This window comes from Vombatus ursinus, unplaced genomic scaffold (assembly GCF_900497805.2).
Source record: "Vombatus ursinus unplaced genomic scaffold, bare-nosed wombat genome assembly UNPS02014811.1, whole genome shotgun sequence".
NCBI classification, from domain to species: domain Eukaryota; kingdom Metazoa; phylum Chordata; class Mammalia; order Diprotodontia; family Vombatidae; genus Vombatus; species Vombatus ursinus.
The window spans coordinates 912,837-933,542 of NW_020954589.1; the positions used below are offsets into that span (position 1 = coordinate 912,837).

The window sequence follows — 20,706 nt, forward strand, 5'->3', positions numbered from 1 at the left end:
AACTTTTGATTATCTAGATGAATTTTATTATTTTTTTCTAGCTCTATAAAACAGACCAGCTAGGTAGTGTAGTTGATGGAGTACTGGGTAGAGGGCTGGGCCTGGAATCAGGAAGACATGAGTTCAAATTCAGCCTCAGACACTTACTAGCTATGTGACCCTGGGCAAGTCACTTAACCCTCAGTTAAGTGCCTCAGTTTCCCCATCTGTAAAATGAGCTGGAGAAGGAAATGGCAAAGCACTCCAGTATTTTCACCAAGAAAACCCTAAATGAGGTCATGTAGTCAGACACGACTGAAACAACTAAGCAACAACAAAGGCTTCTATAAGATAACCTTTTGGTAGTTTGATTGACAAGGATAGGGTGTGGACTTGTAATTTCACTGAATGAGGAAACTCCCCCTACCAATAAAAATCAATGCCTTCTCTGCGGCTTAGTCTTAGAGAGTGGCTCAAAGCACTTTCCCATGGTCACTGAGGCAGTCTAGGTGAGAGTGGGACTGGCTCTGAGGCAAGCTCTCTATCTGAAAGAGCGGATGCGAAAGATCAAGAAATGAAAAAAGAATCAAAAAAATCAAAAAATCCCCCCCCTAAAAAGAATCAAAATAATTTTGGGGATTTGGAGTATAGATTTTTTGTTTATGCTGACAGTCAATATTGCTATTAAGCATCCCCTATGTGCAAGGCACTATTAAAGGCACTATGGATACAGACAAAATACAATAAGCCCTACCTGATGAAACAATATACACATAAAAAATACAAAATATATACAAGGTAAGACAAAATAAATTCAGGAGGGATAGGTACTAAATAGATGAATGATCAAGAAATGTCTCAAGGAGGATATAAGGGGAGGCTCATCATCATTTATTCTACAAAGAAACGATGGTAAGAATGATAGAAGCATGAGGGTTTATAACAGGTATGAAGATATACAGGGTGCCCAAAATTTTAGTTTAGTTTCAAGCTGTTAAAGCATATACTATGACTGACAGCAATAAATAAGGCTATATTTCTATACCTTTATTGCCATGTAATTTTCAGATTTTTAGTTATTAGCCTTAGGTTTGGGCAGAAAAGAGTGAAAATTCAATTTGCTCCAATGGAGGCCTGCTATTAAAAGAATATCATACCAAGAGAAATCACTGCAAGGTAGATGCTAAATGAACTATGTAATTCTGGTTTTTCACCTTAGAAGTGTCACTTAGTGTCACTTAGTGTTTCTAGGACTGGACTGATCTCTATCAAAAGAGATCTCTTGAGGAACACCTCAGGCCACACTCAGTGCCCATCTTCAGTACTTACATGCATTTGTGACTATAATAATGAAAGAGGGTAGGGCCATGTCTTGATCATCTCTTAACCCCTATTAAGTCTAAAAGAAGACCTTACCTATACCATGAGAACCAAATACATTATGTTGACTTACTGTTGATTACACAAAGCAGGTGATGTAAAGAAGTCAAGATGTTCTAGAAGGATATTGGCCTCACACTACCATACAAAGTGGAACCCAGTGCAAGGGAAGCCACTGTTCTTATTATAATGGGAGCAAGGCAAGACTGGCCATTTTACTTACATTTTGTACTCCCCTTATGCAGAAGTCTCAGAATGAACTCTTTAGATTTCATTTATTAAGTCAAGCTCTTGCTGCACATGCACAGAGCACTATGGTAGGCACAGGGGCAAACAGAAAGTTTGGATAAGATGAAGTTTCTACCCTCAGGGAGACTTGACCTTATGAAGTCAATATAACTAGTATGTTTCCCATCCAAGGAAGTTTAGTGCTATGTTAGCCAGTGAGACTTTAAATAGTTAAGTGGAACATGATTTTTCAAAGCTAATTACAACCATAATCTTGTTTCCTACTCATACCACACAAGGAGATTATGTCTTCGAGCATTAGAAATGAAAGAGTTCTTGTCAACAAACACAGCCACACAATAAGGCTACTATTTCCTTTCTGTACTTTATAGGTTATTGTGCAGAATGTCCAATGAACAGCTGGTCAGCTAATTCTAGCATGAATTGCAACCTACTCCCTCTTATACCCATCATCCTCAGGCCTCCCTGGCCCTCACATTTTGATAAGAGTTACATAGCTCCTTTCAAATGGTTTGCTTCTAACTTGCATTTTGGGAAAATTTTGGGAAAATTCAAAATTACATTCCTTCCTGCAGAAAGAATAAATAATTATTTATTCTTTAGAGAGCCAATGTGTAATAATGAGTAAAAGGTCAGCCTTGAATCCAGGAGAAACCTGGGTTCAAGTCCTGCTTCTGACACACCCTGGCTGTATGGTCCTGGCAAGTGACTTAATTTCTCTATGACTAGACCATGCTGATCTGCATTGATAGAGTTTCCTCATCAAGAAGTTCCCTAAACTATTGAAGTCACAGGTACAGTTTCTATTCCTATCAAAATAACTAGTGCATAGTCAGTCCTTTAGTTGAAACTAATGAGACTTTTATTTAAAGGTAAAGCATAAGCATTACTATGAAAATTTTTATAAAAATATTTATAAAACATATGAAAGCTGCTGGAGAGATGAAATTCCTTCCAGGAATTCTAGAACATTATAATAACCTATATTTAAGCTTAAATGTTTGCAGAGTGCTTTAGGTATATCATCTCATATCATGAGCCTCGTAAGAGCCTTGCGAGGTAGATACTATAAGCATTAGCATCCTGATTTTGTAGATGAGACAACTGACAGGATGTCACTGCCAATGGCCACACTTGCTAGCAAGCATCAGCAACGGGATTCAAACACAGATTTTTCTGGATTTCAAGCATAGAGCTTTCCTCACTATATCACACTGTCTCTCTGTGTATTTTTAGTCAGAATCAGAATTTGAGAGTTGGAAGAGATCCCAACAATCATTTAGTCTAATGTACACACAAAAGAAATTCTCATGATAACTTATCTCTCAAGTGGTCATCCAGCCTCTGTTGAAGACCTCCAAGGAGGGAGAACCAAAACCTCATAAGGCATTGCATTTTTGGACAACTCTAATTGTTAGGAAATTTTCCCTGATATCAAGCCTAAATTTCCCTCTTTGCAACTTTCATCCTCTGTTACTGCTGTTTCTGCCCATTGGAACCAAGAACAAGTTGAATTCCTCCATATAGACCTTCAAATACTTGAGGGGGTCATCTCCAGTTGTCCTGATCTATATCTTGCCACTGGACCCAGATGGCTCCAGAGGAGAAAGTGAGATTGGTGACCTTGCACAGCCTCCCCCCCGACTTAAATACAATTCACTTGCAAGTCATGGCATCCGCTTCTTGATATCATGACCCTCTTTGAGAACAAAGGACAAACAACAACTGTGAGCAGCACGAGCCACCCCACTGGGGACCCAACTGACCAGTTCCAACTGGGCAACTCAGCTCCTTCCTTCCTTTCTTCTTCCTCCTCTCCTCTTTTTTCTTTTCCTCTGTCCACATATGGTATCATACCCTTACCTGTAGGTACTCTGCCTAAGGAATGTAAATTTTGATCACTGAAACCTAGAAAGATATCTTGGAGTTTATTGGCTAGATTTCTTTCTTAAGGACTACGCCTTAAACCCAATTCACTCTGGCTCTCATTGATTGGCCAACAATAGGTCCCAACCCAAGCCCACTTTGTGGTCACTGTTTGGGCCTTGATTCCTGAGTGAACATAAATAGCAATTGTTTCTGTTTTGGCCAGAAATCCTGAGGGTCTTCCCCTCCCAGACTGATTTTTTTTAAAAGTAGGTCAAAGAAGTCATTCTTTGCCTCACTTCTTACCTCGCCTTAATCACTGAATGGGCATTGCTTCAAACAGAGACCTGGGAAAGATTTCAGCTTAAAAAGACCTGGACTCAAGGCCCTTCACTTTCTTAGTTGCCTATCTCTGAATATTCTCTGGTCTATCAATGTCCTTCTTAGAATGTGGCACCCAGAATTGAACACACTATTAGGAACAAGATGTGACAAAGGCAAAACACAATATGACCATATCACCCTACTTCTGGAAGCTCTGCCTCTCCATGAAGTCCAAGACTGCATCAGCATTTTGGGCTGCCAAGCCACACACTTGATTTATATTAATCCTGCTAAAGTACAAGAACTTTTATCATCTAACCATGCCTCCCTGATCTTGTACTTGAGAAATTGGCTTTCTTTATGCCTTTACAGTTCTCTCTAATTTATTTCATCTTCTTAGAGTCATCCCAACACTTTAGCCCGTCAAGATCATCTGGGATCCTGCCTCTCATTCAGTGTTTTTGCTATACCTCCCCACTTTGATCATCTACACATTTGATGAGCGTGTCATCTGTGCTTTTGTCCAAGTCATTGATAAAATATTAAAATAGGGCCAAGTACAGAAGCCTAGAGTATCCACTGGAGACCTTGTGCCACATTGCCAGAGAACCATGAACAACTACTCTTGGAGTTCAGCCACCATGCCAAATCCATTTAAGGGTAATTTCATGTTGTCAATATCACTCTATTTTTCTCCACAAAAAAGTATAAAATAGTATATAAGTTGCTTTCCTAAAATCTAGGTAAAATATATCCACAATATCTCACTCATATATGAGTTTAGTAATCCTGTCTAAAATGGAAATGAGGTTAATTTGGAATGATTTTTTTTTAATGAAGTCATACTGGTCCTTCATAATCATCCTTTTCCCTTTCCAGATGTTTGCCAACAAATGCCAACAATTTTTAATGATTTATCATAGAATTTTCCAAGGAACTGTAGTCAAGTTTATTGCCTTAAATAAGGGGCTTTACAGGCCCTACACTTCCCTCTTTTTTTAAAAATTGGGTCAACATTTGCCCTTCTCCATTCTTGCATTATCTTTCCTGTTTTCCATGATCTTTTAAATATTACTGACAGTGGCTCTATAATCACATCTGACAGTTCTTTCAGTACTTGAGGATATCATTCATCTGATCCTTGAATTCATCAAGGGCACCTAGGTGCTTTATTTTCTATCTCGTTATTTATTTGGGCCATCAATTCCCTGTTACTCATTTTTGTTCTGTCATTTCCAATGCAAAAGTTATTTTTCTTGGTAGAGAAAATAGAAGCATTTAGTTCTTGTCTTTAAGTTTCTTTCTTCTGCTTCCTCCTTGTAAAATGAAAACTAGAATAGATGATTCCTAGGACACCTCTAGCTCTGGGTGGCTGGATCGAAGTCCTAGAGGCAGGAGAAGAAAAGAATAAGGACACAGAAAGAGAAGAATTACCCTTAGTGAGGAGCAAAGAAACTCATGCCTCTGAGAAAGAAGGGAAGAAGGCTAGAATGGGCGATGATGCCTAAAAGCTGAGGATGAGAATCAAGAAAGCTCCCTTCAGGTGGCTAGAGTCTCCGTGAAATGGAACACTAGGCCAAAGGCTGTAACTGAGTGTAAGGGGGTACAAATGGGGCCTTGAGGAGTAAGAAAAACATTTGAAACAGCCACTGTGGGGAATTATTAAGAGCAGAGGAGAAGGAATGCCTAGCAGCAGGGAGGGTTTAGATGGTGTTATACACCATTTATGGAAAGAAGGCATTAAGTTTAGTGCAAGACATAAATAGAACTGTAGAAATTATTTCAGAATTTTGAATTAAGTAGAAAAAGGATAAATCTGCCCTTAATAACTTTTCCTGAAAAAGACTAAAGTACATGAAAATAAAAAGAACTTCCCTTCGTATACTATGCATTCAGACTTTGTTTTGCAGATGTTTTCTGGTTACCATAGCAGCTTCTGAATTTGTCTCTGTATAAATGGGAAGTTGGTAACCTAGTTTGAAAAACTGATCAGTATGTTTTTTTATCCCAGTAAGCTCATTCTGCACTTACACAAATTGCATTTTGACAACTAGGTTGTCATCCAAAGCATAGCTTTTTGTCTTACTAAGGGTCTTAATGATAAAATATTCCAAAGGAATGAGAATTGCTTTTTAGCTATGTTTTAAAATATCTTTCACAGTATCCAGAAGAGATGACTGCAGTTCTCGATATGTAAGCTTTTTAAGAATCCAGAAACTTGACCTCACTTGACAAATATAACATGAAGTATCAATTCTGAGTATTATATTCACACAAATAGCAAGCTACAAAGTCTAAGACTTGAGAGATATCAGATCAGCATTGAAGAAATTAGGTCCCACGGTAAGAAAAAAATTAGAAAAACTAGAACATATTAACCACTGCCTTGGTACTGGTCTTCAGTCTCCTGAGTTCTATAACATCACTAGAAAAATATTAGTCACTGATGGAAAACGTCTTTGGATATTTTGGGTGGGGATTGAATTTCAGTAATTAGGGTTGTAAATGTATACATACAAGTAAATTTGGGTTCTTGTGTCCCTTTATATCATAAAAGGATGAAATCAAGTAACTTACAAGTAGAAAACAGACATTGTCAATCAGAGTATTTGAAACTCTACCACTATTATGGTCTGTCTTCAAGCTGTGGTACTCTTATCTCCAAAAGATTAAACATATGAATCATTTAGAGGACAGTGGAAAATTGCATGATGGGGGTGAGTTGGTTCTACCACATTACAAATGAGGACTTCTGAAGAAGAAATGGAATAAAAGAAGTAGTCTACAAAATGTGTGAAGAAAATGAAGATGGGTTCAAGGATATAACTGATGGCCAGTCCAGGTCATGTGCTGCTCTGGTATCCTCACAGCATTAACAAAAAGTGAAGAAAGTTCCCAGCACATCATGAGAACAGCATGTGGCAAACTGATGAGCAGTCAGAGACAAGAACTGTGGGCAGTATGGATGGGATGTTGGCAGAGGGAATAAATACCCACATCAATGAGATGTATCCCAGATCTATCTAAATGTGATTATATAATAAAATAGAGGAACTCTTCAAAAAGAATTCAAGATATAGAAACTTAATCCTTGAGGAGGTGGCCTAAGTCTCTCCAAATCTGGCTGAGCTAGGATGTCATTATAGAACAGGAAATTGGTGGCTACAGATCTGCTTCCATAGAAGTAAAGTGCCAGTGACATTGGTTTGGGGCTTTTCTCACATGCTACCGATCATCAGGAAAAGGAAGGATGGAAAACAGGGAGGAAGACAGGGAGGGAGGAAGACAGGGAGGAAGGAAGAAAGGAAGGAAAGGAAGGAAAGGAAGGAGGGAGGAAGGAAGAGAAGGAGAACAGAAGAAGAAAAGGGAGGAAAAAAACTAAAGAAGAGTGATAGGGAGGCAACAAGCATATATTATAGCCAAGTACTGTGCTAAGCATTTTACAAATATTTGACCCACACAACCCAGGAAGGTAAGTATTATTATTATCCCCATTTTACAGATGAGGAAATCAAGACAAAAAGAAGTGACTTTTTGAATTTACACAGCTAGTAAGTGTCTCAAAGCAGGATCTGAAGTCAGGTCTTCCTGACTCTAAGCCCAGTGTGCTAGCCACTGATTACCCATGTAGATGAAGCGATATCAAAATGCTGAAGCCCTGCTTATTACATAGAGCAGAGTAGAGGGCTTGCTAACCATTTATGAGACAGGAGCTACCAAAAGAGCCATCAAATATTTCTGAATATGAATGAATGAATGAGTAAAGTATTTATTAAGCATTCACTATGTGCAAAATACTGAGGATACAACTAGAAAAGAGAGATAGCTTCTGCTCTCAAGGGACTTCCATTCTAATTAGAATATAAATGAGAACCACACATATGGAAGGTTTCAGCTGTGAGTCAGATGGAAAAGTCCCATGATCATTTGGCTACAGCTGCAAAGCAGATGGTGATATCTTTTCTTTAGTGACATTTCCACTGATAAAATCCTATCAGTTTACAACGTAGAACCATTTAACAGTGCCAAGGACATTGGTCAAAAGAACTTTCTTTCCTGGGTCTTTGGTAGCTGTGACTGCAGCACCTGTAGGAGCAGCGGCCAGGCTGCATCTCCACAGGGTTCCCAGGATGATGGATGAGGGCACTGTGCCAGTTGCCCCAAGACTCTTGGGTTCAGGGTGCTGGGCTATCTGCATCAGGGACTGATGGTGGCCAAGGTGGTGGCAGTGGTATGACTTGCCTGGCCCATGCTGCCTCTTGTCTCTTTTTCAGTGTCCTCTGGTGCTTCAGGAAGGCTGGCATGCCCTAGGATGGCAGTTGGTTGGCAGTTGGGGATGTCTGGCCCCTTTTCTACAGGAGTTACTTCCCTGGATGATGGTTGTGAGGGCTGGTGTAGTGTGGCCACTCCCAGTGTGAATATGCAGTCACTTCAGCTCCTTTAGGTTATCTACCATACTGGCACAGAGTCTGGGCTGTATAATTACATGCCAAGATGATGAGTCCTAAAGTACATTGTTCCTTGAAATCATATCATTCTTTCCTTTATTGTGGGTTTTGTGTGCCTTACTTAAGATCCTGAGCTTTGATCATTAGTTCAAAATAAATTTGACTTGCCTTTGCCTCTTTAAAATTAGGTTCCTTCTGTAGAGCCCCTTGGTCGATAAGTGTCATCTTGCATTAACATAATCACTAGCAGGCTATGGTTTGTGATGGGGAAAGGCTCGGGGTCTCCTGTACGAGTTAAAGCAAGAGGAGGGCCCACTTTTATAGTTCTAAAGTTTTATGACTCTGACTTCATCACTCTACATGGGAACAGGTGGAAAGAGAATGAAGAGAATTGACTGTGACATGGGGACAGCACCACCCTTTTGGGTTTTTCAGGGCATTTGTGAACTTCTCCCTTCTTCTGTTCCATATTCTAAGTTCTGATAAAAGCTGCATTCTATATCCCACAAGCTGCTTCTTGTTAAGCTGCATAGGGAGGGATCAGATTTAAAGGGCAGGAAACCCCTTTAAGCCATGTGCTCTAATTAATGTCTTGATTAGGTTCAACTGACAATAATAACATCACTGACAATCAAACTGGCAAGACAAAGCAGTAAGAAAAGACAAGTGGAGAAGCAAGACCCATTCATTTTGAAAATCAAAACTATAAATGTTTCCTACAACCAAAATTAAGAAATAAACTCATTGTTTCTTAAGCCTTTCTAATATAAGATTAAAAAGTTCAGAATATATAAATATGCTTCTTCAAAAATTCTAGCTGAGAGTCAATTAGAACAGTAACATAACAGTAATTTCCAACTTTTGGTAAAATATTACCCAATATGATTTTTGGATTGGTGCTGATAAAATTCTACTTTCAACTTTCGTGGCAGTGGTGATGACTTTGATAGAAAGCACAGAAAACAACCTTCCTCACCTTGTTCCCTGTCCTTGTTCTGCAGAACTAGATTCCAAAGTAAAATTCCGGGATACTTTAATATAGTGTTTTAGCAAATAAACTCTCAGTGTTCTACCAATACAGAAGCAATATGGTCATGTGGAAAGAGGACAGCACTCAAAGCCCAGGCTCTTAGATTCATATCTTGGCTTTGATATTTAGTGGATAGAAACCTTAGGAAAGACACAACCTCTCTGACTTTAATATTCTTATTTGAAAAATGAGGATGTTAAACAAGACTATTTCTAACTACTCCATCCCCCCACTACTGCTTCAAAATACAATAATATCCCTACCTCTGCAATCATTCTGTTGGTATCTCCTAAGAAGAGCAGATTCAAAGCTTCTTCCTCAGTGGTTGCCTGCTGAAGAGATAGATTTTTCAGGTGAATGTTCTGATCAGGGTCCTCCAATATTGTCACCTTCCTAAGGAACAAATAAGGAGTCAGTGAGACACATAACTGCAGTTCACTAAAGAAAAACCTGATGCCAAACTGCAGCTGTCAAACATTCTGCAACATTAAGGTGGTATGTACTCAATCAAGGTTGAGCAATAAAAAGATGGTGATTTTACCAAACTGCATATACTTAAGGGTTTCCCTTAGCTACATAATCAAATAGATTTGTGAATGAAAATCCTATTACCAAGCAAAAGATCTCCTAAATTTACAATATATTGTATTTATCATAGTTACCTGAAAAAATGCATATACTGGTAGAGTTAAACAATTAAGCAACTACTGATGGGCAATATTCTCAAAATTCAAGCTCCAAGTCAAAGATTTAATAGTTTTTTAAGAAGAGGCTCATAGCTTCTAAGGTATTACCTCCAGGACAAAATATAAAGTCTTCTCTGGCATTGAAAACTCTTTCTAACCTGTCCTCTTTCTACTTTTTCAATCTTCTTACACTTTATTCCCCTCCTCACACTCTACAGTCCAGCTACACTAGTCATTCACTGTTCTTCCAAACCAACACTTCATCTCCCATATCTGCACCCTTGCACCAACTGTCCCTCAAGCCTTTATTACTCTCTCTTCTTACAGATGCCTTTCAGTTTCCCTGGCTTCAGGTTTTAGCACAAATCTCACCTTCAATAGGAGGCCTTTCCCAGTTCCTTCTAGTTGGAAGTGTCTTTTCCTTGGAGAATTTCTATCTACTCTGTATAAATCTTGTCAAGTACATAGTTATTTATATGTTGTTTCCATTAGAATGGAAGAACCCTGAAGGTACAGACTATGTTTTTGCCTTACTTTGTACTCCCAGGGCATAGCAAAGTGCCTGGTATTTTAACAAATGCTTTTAATTGATTGACTGAAGAGAATGATTTATCCATTAGCATTACTTTAATCAGATACCTTGTTAAGTGATATATTGAACTCTTTACCATCATGAGTATTGTGCTCAGATCTCTAATACCATCTCCTCCATATCTTACCTTCTTCAAGAAAATTATCAAAACCAACTAACATAAGTGTCACCAGCAATCATCACCTCTGTGTCTCAGTTTTATAAATATATTCATCTTCCTATTCACATACTGCTGAATGGAGCTGAGGAAATCATGAAACTAAGTAGACTGGGTTCAATATAAGTTTATGTTATCTAATCTCAAATGAATCTTCACTGCAGCAAGGTAATCTCAATTTTCCCCAATTGATTCACTATCCTACTCTCCACAGCATCTCTCCTTCTCTCAGTTGAGGACTTCACCTCATATTCTAGGGCATTTCCCTAGAACTCCCTCTTTTCCCCCCACCCTTTATCATACATCACTCAGATATCTTCCACCACCATGTAATTTTTCAGTCCTGTCTTGGACGAAAAGGTAGACTTCTCTTTGTTATGGCCATTCCCTCTACATGCACCCTTGATTCCACCCCCTTTCATTTTCTAGAGCTCATCATGCCCACTACCATCCCCATCCTTTCTCTAACATTCAATCTCTTCCTATCTACTGGCTCCTTTCATGATGCCTTCAGTTGTGTCCATGTTTCTTCAACATTTGTTTGTTTAAGAAGCCTTCTCTTGACCCACCTATTGCTGCTAGCTATCATCCTATATATCCCCCACACTTCTTGGCTAAACTCCTCAAGAAAGTCATCCACACTAGATTCCTCTACTGGCTCTATTCTAAACTCTCTGCAATCTGCTTCAGCTCTCATCATTCAACTGAAAATGCTCTTTTCAAAGTTACCAATATAAGATTCCTTAATGACAAATCTAATGTGTTTTCTTGATTCTCAACCCTCTTGACCTCTCTGCAGCATTTGATACAGTTGATCACTTTCTCTTCCTAGATGCTTTCTTCCCTCTAGGTTTTCATGACACTATTCTCTTATCTTTCTCTTTGTATGTATTTGACCATTTTCCCTCAGATTTCTTTGTTTAATCTTCATCCATATCACGCCCACTAATAGTATGTGTCTCCCAAGGCACAGTCCTAATATCACTTCTCTTTTCTTTCTATATTGTGCATTTTACCTCGTAATCTTGTAAATTCCCATGAGTTCAATCATAATCTCTATGAGGATGATCTCAGATTTATAAGGCAGCTAGGTGGATGGGGTAATGGGCCTAGAGTTAGAACTGAGTTCAAATCCAACCTCAGATCATCACTAGCTATTACTATTATTATTTACTAGACCCTGGATAAGTCACTTCATCTCTGTCTGCCTCAGTTTCCTCAACTCTAAAAGGAAGATCATAATAGTACCTACTCCATAGGGTTGTTGTAAGGATCAAATGAGATATTTATAAAGCACTTAGCATAATGCCTGTCACGTAGTAGGTGCTTAATCAATTATTTTTCTTATTTATCTAGTTCCAATTGCTTTCCTGACTTCCACTCTCATATCACCAACTGCCTATTTGATACTACAAACCAAATATCTCATAGGTATCTCCAACTCAACATATCCAGAACATAACATTATCTTTCCCCCCATACAAAACACTTTTCACACAAATAAAGTCAGATCTAAATAATTGGAAAAACATCAGTTGCTCATGGGTAGGCTGAGCTAATACAATAAAAATGACATTTCTACCTAAGCTAATCTACTTATTCAGTGCCATACCAATCAAACTACCAAAAATTACTCTGTAGAATTAGAAAAAATAATAAGAAGATTCATTTGGAATAACAAAAAGTCCAGAATATCAAGGGAACTAATGAAAAGAAATGTAATGGAAGGTGGCCTAGCCATTCCAGATCTTAAATTGTATTATAAAGCAGCAATCATCCAAACTTCTTGGTACTGGCTAAGAAATAGAGTGGTGGATCAGTGGAATAGGTTATGTGTGCAAGAGACAGTAGTCAATGACTATAGTAATCTATTATTTGATAAACCCAAAGACACCAGCTTCTGGGATAAGAACTCACTCTTTGACAAAAAATGCTGAGAAAACTGGAAAAGAGTATGACAGAAACCAGGCATAGATCAAAATCTCACACCCTATACCAAAATAAAGTCAAAATGGGTTCATGATTTAGATATGAAAGCTGATACTGTAAGCAAACTGGGAGAACAAGGAATAGTCTACCTATCAGATTTATGGAGAACAGAAGAATTCATAACCAATCATGAGTTAGAGAACATTATGAAAAGCAAAATGGATAACTTTGATTATATTAAATTGAAAGTTTTTGCACAAACAAAACCAATGCAACCAAGATTTAAAGGAAAGTAGAAAATTGGGAAAGAATTTTTACAACCAGTCTCTCTGATAAGGGCCTAATTCCTAAAATATATAGAGAATTAGGTCAAATTTATAAGAATACAAGTCATTCCCCAGTTGATAAATGGTCAAAGGATATGAACATGCATTTCTCAGATGAAGAAATTAAAACCATCTATAGTCATATGAAAAAATGCTCTAAATCAGTATTGATTACAGAAATACAAATCAAAACAACTGTGAGGCACCACATCACACCTTTCAGATTGGCCAACATGACAAAACAGGAAAATGATAAATGTTGGAGAAGATGTGGGAAAATTGGAACACTAATGCATTGTTGGTGGAGTTGCGAAACGATACAACCATTTTGGAGAGCAATGTGGAACCATGACCAAAGGGCTATAAAAATGTGCATACCTTTTGACCCAGCAATACTTCTAGGGCTATATCCCAGAGGGATCACACAAATGGGAAAAGCAGCTACATGTACAAAAATATTTATAGCAGTTCTTTCTGTGGTGGCAATGAATTGGAAATTGAGAGGATGTCTATCAATTGGAGGAATGACTGAATAAGTTGTGGTATATGAATGTAATGGAATACTATCATGCTATAGAAAATGATGAACAGGTTGACTCAGAAAAACCTGGAAAGATTTGTATGGTCTGATGCTGAGTGAAATGAGCAGAACCAGGAGAACGTTATACACAGTAACAGCCACATTGTGCGATGACTAACATTGATAGACTTAACTCTTCTTAGCAATACAAGGATCTAAGAAATCTCCAAAGGCCTCATGATGGAAAATGCTCTCCACATCCAAAGAAAGAACTATGGAGTTTGAATGCAGATGGAAGCATACTATTTGCTCTTCTTTTTTTCTTCTGTTGTGTTTTGTTTCCTCTTTCTGGTGGTTCCTCCTATTGGTTCTAATTCTTACCTACAACATCACTAATGTGAAAATATGTTTAATAGGAATATACGTGTATAGCCCTTATCAGATTGTGCGCCATCTTGGGGAAGGAGGTGAGGAGGGAGAGGGAGAAAATTTTAAAACTCAAAAGCTTATAGAAGTGATTGTTGATAATTCAAAATAAATTAATTAAAATTTTTAAAAAAGAGAAAAAAAGAATCACAAGGATTAAGAAAATAAAAAAAATATCTCCCCCCCCCAAATTCTCCCATCTTCCCATCTTCCTAACTTCCCTTTTACTATCAAGGGCACCAGGTTTACAACCTAAGTATCATCTTTGATCTTCATTCTCTTACCCCCTCCATGTCCAACATTTTGCCAAGTCCTGTTCATTCTACTTTCATAATATCTCTCATATATGCTCCAGGCCCTCATCACTGCAAACTTGGCCTATTGCAATAGCCTTCTGATTGGTCTCCCTGCCTCAAGTCCTCCACTTAGCTGTCAAATTGATCTTAAAATGTTAATCTCACCATCACACCTCCCCTGATCCCATTCAGTAAACTCCAATCACTCCCTATAACCTCCAACATGAATATAAAATCTTTTGGCATTAGAAGTCCTTCACAACTTGGTCCCCTCCTGTCTTTCCAGTCTTCTTGTATCTTACCAACTCCCATATACTCTTTGATCTAGTAACACTGGTAACCTTGCTATTCCTTGAGCAAGACATTCTATCTCCTAAATCTATACATTTTCACTGGGTGTCCCCATGCCTGGAATTCTCTCCCTCTTCATCTCTGTCTCTTTCCCTTTTAGGCTTCTTAAAATTCTAACTAAATTTACATCTTCTACAAGAAGCCTTTTCTAATACCCCTTAATGACAGCGCCTTCTCTCTTGTTGATTATCTCCCATTTAGCCTGTAGATAGCTTGATTGTACATAGTCATTTGCATGTTGTCTACCCTATTAGACTATCAGCTACTTGAGAAAATGAACTGGTTGTTTTGTTTTTTTTTTCCCCTTTATATCCACAGTGCTTAACACAGTACCTGGCACATAGTAAGTGCTTAATGAAAGCTTATTTACTAACTTCTTCATTAAAAAAAGCTAAACTATTTATTTGGTATTATAGTTATTTGTCCACACAAATTTTCCCATATACCAGATTGCTAGATACTTGAGAGAAACAACTTTATCTTATTTATACTTTAACTCATTATCTAGTATGGTGTCCTATAACACCTGTAGGCACTTAGCAAATAATTGTTGAGTGATACCAACCATATTTCACAAACAATATTACCTACTTGCCTTTATTTTATCTTTCACACTTTGTCCAGTTCTGCATAGCATTACCTCTATAAGACATTTCAAATTATATATCCTAACACCAACTAAAGAGAATGAAGATGAAGGTATTCAGCTTAGTTGTAAGTTTCATCTCCAGCTCTCATTTCCTCTACAATAACAATTCCTATATATTACCAAACTCTCAAGTAAGAATATATATGTACATATATATACATATATGTATACTACACATATATATACACATATGATCTTAGGCATAATATTCAGGAGGTTGCAAAAAGTCTTTTAGGGGAAAAGTGACATGAGTGTAAATTTGAATGTTATAAGTAGAATTAAGGTTAAAGTAGAAGAGAGCCATGTTGGAATCATAGACTCCCATGAGGAAATCTTAACTGAAGAGAAAGATGGCCAGGCCCTAGACTAGATCTGAGACTACAGGGATGAAGATGGAAGGAGCAGATTTAGGTGTCATGAAGGAAAAGCACCAACATATGGCAATGTATTTGCTAGGTGGAACAACCAACGATAAGTTAGATAGATTATAGATAGGAAGATAGAAAGATAGATAGATAGATGCATGAATGGGTAGATAGATCTAGATATCTATCTAGCTATAGATAACTATCTAGATATCTATCTAGATATAAATATCTAGGTATCTATATGTAGGTAACTAGATATCTATATTTCTATATGTATGTACATACTATAGCTATAAATAATACGTAGATGTGTATATATGTGTATGTGTGTACATACACACACACACACAAAACTTATCATTGGTTGTTCCACCTAGCAAATATGTAGTCAAAAGCCAGTACTTTTCCTTCATGACACCTAAATCTGTTCCTTCCATCTTTATCCCTGTAGTCATGGACCTAGTCTAGGGCCTGGCTTTATTTCTCTTCAGTTAAGATTTCTTCATGGGACTCTCTAATTCCAACATGGCTCTCTTCTACCTTATCCTTAATTCTGCTCCCAAAGTTCAAACTTACACTCATGTCACTTTTCTTCTACTTTTTTTTTGACACTTTCTGCATATTGTGTCTAGGATCTTCACCCTCTGCTTCAAATATTTAAAGGTTCCAAGTTAGAAAGGTACCACAAATAGTTCCCACCTCCCTCTATAAAAACTGCTTGATTTTCTTAAGAATACCCAGAAAAGGCAATCTTTTCTAACAATTCACTAGTATCTTCCAAAAAGACTACCTGCTTAAAACACTTAGAATGATACAGAATCAACGAAAGATTACTATCAGGCATTGCTTTTAAAAAAGCACAATTAACAAATTAGCATGTGCAAATCATCTACTTATGAGAAAAGTATAGAATTTAGTAATAACTTCAAAAAAATTTAACCATATTCTTGGAAAGAATGTTACCTGGATTTTCATGTGTAATTTGTGGGCAGTTTTCAAAATTAATCACTGTAAGAAAACAGATATAACCAGCACATCTGTAGCCAATATGTCACTAATAATACAGTACTTTGCCAAGTTCTTTTCTTTTTTCCATCTCCTTCAAACAATACCATTTAAAATGGAAAAATGATTTCTTTAAATTAAAAGCAATTGGAATTTATTTATGTATTTTCAATAAGGCTCCTAATTAGAATAACTAAAAATTGAATCCAAAAAAGTTCTTAAAATCATGGTGTTCTGAACGATGACATCATTGAAAAATTTACTGTCACAGGGACCTTTTTTTTCCTTCTTCAAGAGCTCCCTCCACCCTCACAGGAGACACATTCTTTTGAAGTATTGGGAGTTAAAGGTTTGGCTCTATTACTGACCCCTGGGAATCTCAGGGGTTAGAATTCTTTCTAAATCCCAACACGATGAAAAAGCTAGTGACTTAAGGTAAAAGAAGTGAAGTAATTTTGGAAAGAAAATCAAGGTTGAAAATATGTGCTGAGACTGTACATTTAAAGGAAAGAAAGAGAAAAGCAACCTCTGTCTTTCTTAGTCTTTTAAAATTCAACACAGCAATAAATGTTCAATTTCAGATTAAAGGTAAATCTAAACAATTTCCAGATATTTATTACTAACATGTTAAAGAAATTGAAAGTGGTGGCAGTGACATACAACAAATGTCTCCCTCACCTTTCTTCCCTTAAATTAAATCCATCAATCAATTAATGAACTAATCAAAAAGCATTTAGTAAGTACCTCCTCACCATATGCCATGCACTGGGTATATAAAGACCAAAAAAAAAATGAAACACTCCAAAATGGAGTAAGAATGAATGTAGAAGATGGGAAACAGGTTGGTCATTCTGTGATTCTCCTATTCTGAGATAGCTATAAATGGGTCACTGATTGGGAGTTTATTTACAAGAATCATCTGAAGCTTATGTTATGAGAAAAGTGCTTAATAAAAGTTATCTAGTTGAAGGTGGTGAGATGAGGGGAAGAGCAAGCTAAGCTGCTAAATTCTTCTAAATCATACAGAATATTTTGTCCCCCTCCAGTTCAAGTATTTTTCTCCAGAGTGATTATTCTTCAACTATGTACTAGCATTGTACAGGCATGTAAGATTATTTCTAGCAATTTCATTTTGCAGTAACATTATTGTAATGTCAAGGATCCTTTGCTACATAATCTAATTAGCCTATTACCTGTTTATCATAATTCCTACAGGAGTCACCAAACTCACTTAGCATCATGTTTTCTTGGAGACAATCAAAGACAATATATCTGTATTCTACTCACTTTCACTTGACTTTTCCACTTCAATCAAAATAGAGACTGAATTTATTGGTAGCAAGTGACCAAAGGCCAAGTTCAATATGAATCTGGCTATGTTTCAATACGTGGCACTTAGGGGTACAAGGGTCTGCTATCTAGTCCATCTTCATTCCCACATGTTTCTTCCTATTTTCTCTGATCTTTCCTCTCTATTCCTCACTATTCTGCTCCATGGGCTTTTTATGGACTCTAAGTGATGAAGGGGACCTTATAAATCATCTCATCTAACACTCTTATTTTATACATAAGGAAATTGAGCCTATGACTTTGTCTAGAAAGTAGCAGAGCAGGATTCCCAAATCAGGTCTCCTGAATCCAGAACCAGTACTTTTTTTTCCATTATATGAAGTAAACAAAATGACCAGTAGTAGAGTTCTTTAGCTACACTGCTGTTAGAATTATTTTTCATAGTTGAAGGAAATAAGGAAAATAAGTCCAAGTTTGTACATCAGGGTGTCCACTCTGTTACAATCTCCTTCCCCAACCCACAATCAATAGCTATTTCCTGTATCCTCAGCATTCCATATGTTCTGCCTGCTAAGGAAGAAACAGTGCACTTAACTAGGGCGTTTATTAGAATTCCTTGAACAAATATCTCATTCCCAAGATGGAAACCCCCCAAACTATTTATTTGGGCCTTTTGGAAAAGGCATGCAGTAGCTTTCCCTACAAAATGTTTCTAAAATGTTTAAATTTCAAGTAAAGAGACAGAGACACTGATAGTCTTAACTTGGATACCCAAGTGGAAAAGTTCTGCTAAGTATTCTTGGTCGGCATAATGACAGAGAAGAGGCGAGCTTTGTGTTTTCTCTGTAAACAGAGACCTTTTTTTTCCATTTGGCTAAGTAGTTGGAATTTGGAGGCTCCTTTTAACTGACTGGAAGACGTATGAATGGGCAACAGCCAAGTTGCTCTCTGTTAACTGAAGGTCCTCTGTGTATAAGCAGATCAACGAGAGAAGAATCCCTTAGAAGCTGAATCTTCCTTGCTTTGAGGAAATCTGCCACTGGTCAGAGGAATGACTATGGTACTTCATATTACCTTTGCTGTTCACATTACAGATCACAACTATCTGCTGGCTTGATGTGGGGTCATGGTGGTTAATTCCTATAAGAACAGGAGGAAGGAAGATAACCAAGTAGAGAGCTGTTCTTTTCCAGCTTCCTAACCTAAATATTGTAAAAACTGTTGTTTTTTTTTACTATTTACTTTCAATAAAGACAAAAGTTACCAAAACATAAAATAAAAAAAAAAAACACCCAGTTCAGGCCAGTGTTTCTCAAATTCTGTTTCATGAAGCCTTGATGTTGGAATTGATAAGTAGCTGTATCTTTCATATTTCTTAACCAAATCTTCTAATTATTACTATAATTCTTTTTTATTATTATATTAGGTATCAGTGACCTCAGCTCTGCTGGGTTCAGATATCAGAAAGAACTTAGTAAGACCCTGAAGCTACTCCATCATTTCAGAGTTAATAGCATTATACATGACACAGCCTATCAGTGACTAAAGACAATGTGATGTTGGGATATTTAATAAATTCAGTTGTTTAACTTAATTTATGCATCAATGCTCAAGGACATAAGAAGAGACCCAAGAAAGGTGTTCAAATAATCTTTAATGACTTTAGGAAGCTCTTTCAAGACAATGGGTTACCAAAAAAAAATATTACCTATCAAAAAACCTCAAAATGGACAGCTGGGAGCCATTATATGCTAATCGTGGATACACTCTAGACATGTATACTCAAGGATTTTGGATGGGTTTGTAAAGTCAGGGCCACACTATGGACCAACAATACATAATTCTTGTAACTACCAGATAAATACTTTTCTTCCTGATTTTTCATCATGACCGCTTAGTGAAATCTTTGGGAATTCACACGTCTGTGTAAATTTATCTTCCCTTAGGATCATCGAGATTTAGAACTGGAAGGAACTTTAGAAATCATCTTCCCAACCTCTTTATTTTACAGAAGAAGAAAATGAGATTCCTAAAGAATTTCAGTGACTTCCCCACGGTCAAAGAGTTAGTAAGTAGCAGGGCCAGGATCTTAACTGAGGTCATTTGACTTCAACTCCAGCACTCTTTCCTGTTTGTCAGTTTTCTTTTTCAAAACTATATTTAAGATATATTTTCAAGTTACCACAATTATTTTCAATGAGATCAACTTCCTGTAGTGTGCAAACAAATCTCTGTAGCCCATTCTCTTCCCATGAAATCTTTTGTCAGAAAAGGCACATGACTTTCAAACAGATGCTATTAGTTATCATATCAAATCACATGGACTGGTCTAGATGGCCACTAAAGTCCCTTCAAACTGTCAAAATCTGTGATTCTGTAATATTTTCTCCATTTGTCTATACAACATCTCTATATGTGTACCTTGCCACCCCCTATAACTCAACATGAATAACTGAGTTTTATCACCTTTTTCCCTTGAATTATTTTTTCTTAATTTTTCTATTACAATAAATGACCCCACCATGGTCCTAGTACTCCCAGTTTTACCAAAAAATCTATTCTGTACCATATTATAGAGCACGTCATTCAAGTTCCTTTTTTTATTCACTGTAGTTGCATTATATTAATCTTATCTCCTTAGCTATAACTTGAAGGCATAACCTACATTATTTCTACATATCCCACAGTGCCTAAGAATGAAATACAAAAAACTTTTACTAAGCATCTACTGTGTGTCTAGAACTGGATTAGATGCTGGGACAGGTATGATGTTTATGTCATGATTCCTATCTTCAAAGAACTTACAGTTCAGTAGAGACCACACCATATATGCTT

The 20,706-nt window shown here is 37.1% G+C and overlaps 1 protein-coding gene across 2 annotated transcripts in view; it reads right to left on the reverse strand.

Annotated features, from left to right (window-relative positions):
* Positions 1 to 20,706, reverse strand: part of LOC114053478 (kinesin-like protein KIF6) — a 451,087-nt gene that overhangs the window by 316,844 nt on the left and 113,537 nt on the right. For both annotated transcript variants that reach the window (XM_027876578.1, XM_027876577.1), the window contains exon 6: positions 9,540 to 9,669. In XM_027876578.1, the coding sequence (XP_027732379.1) occupies positions 9,540 to 9,669 (130 nt within the window). The remainder of the gene's footprint in view (positions 1 to 9,539; positions 9,670 to 20,706) is intronic.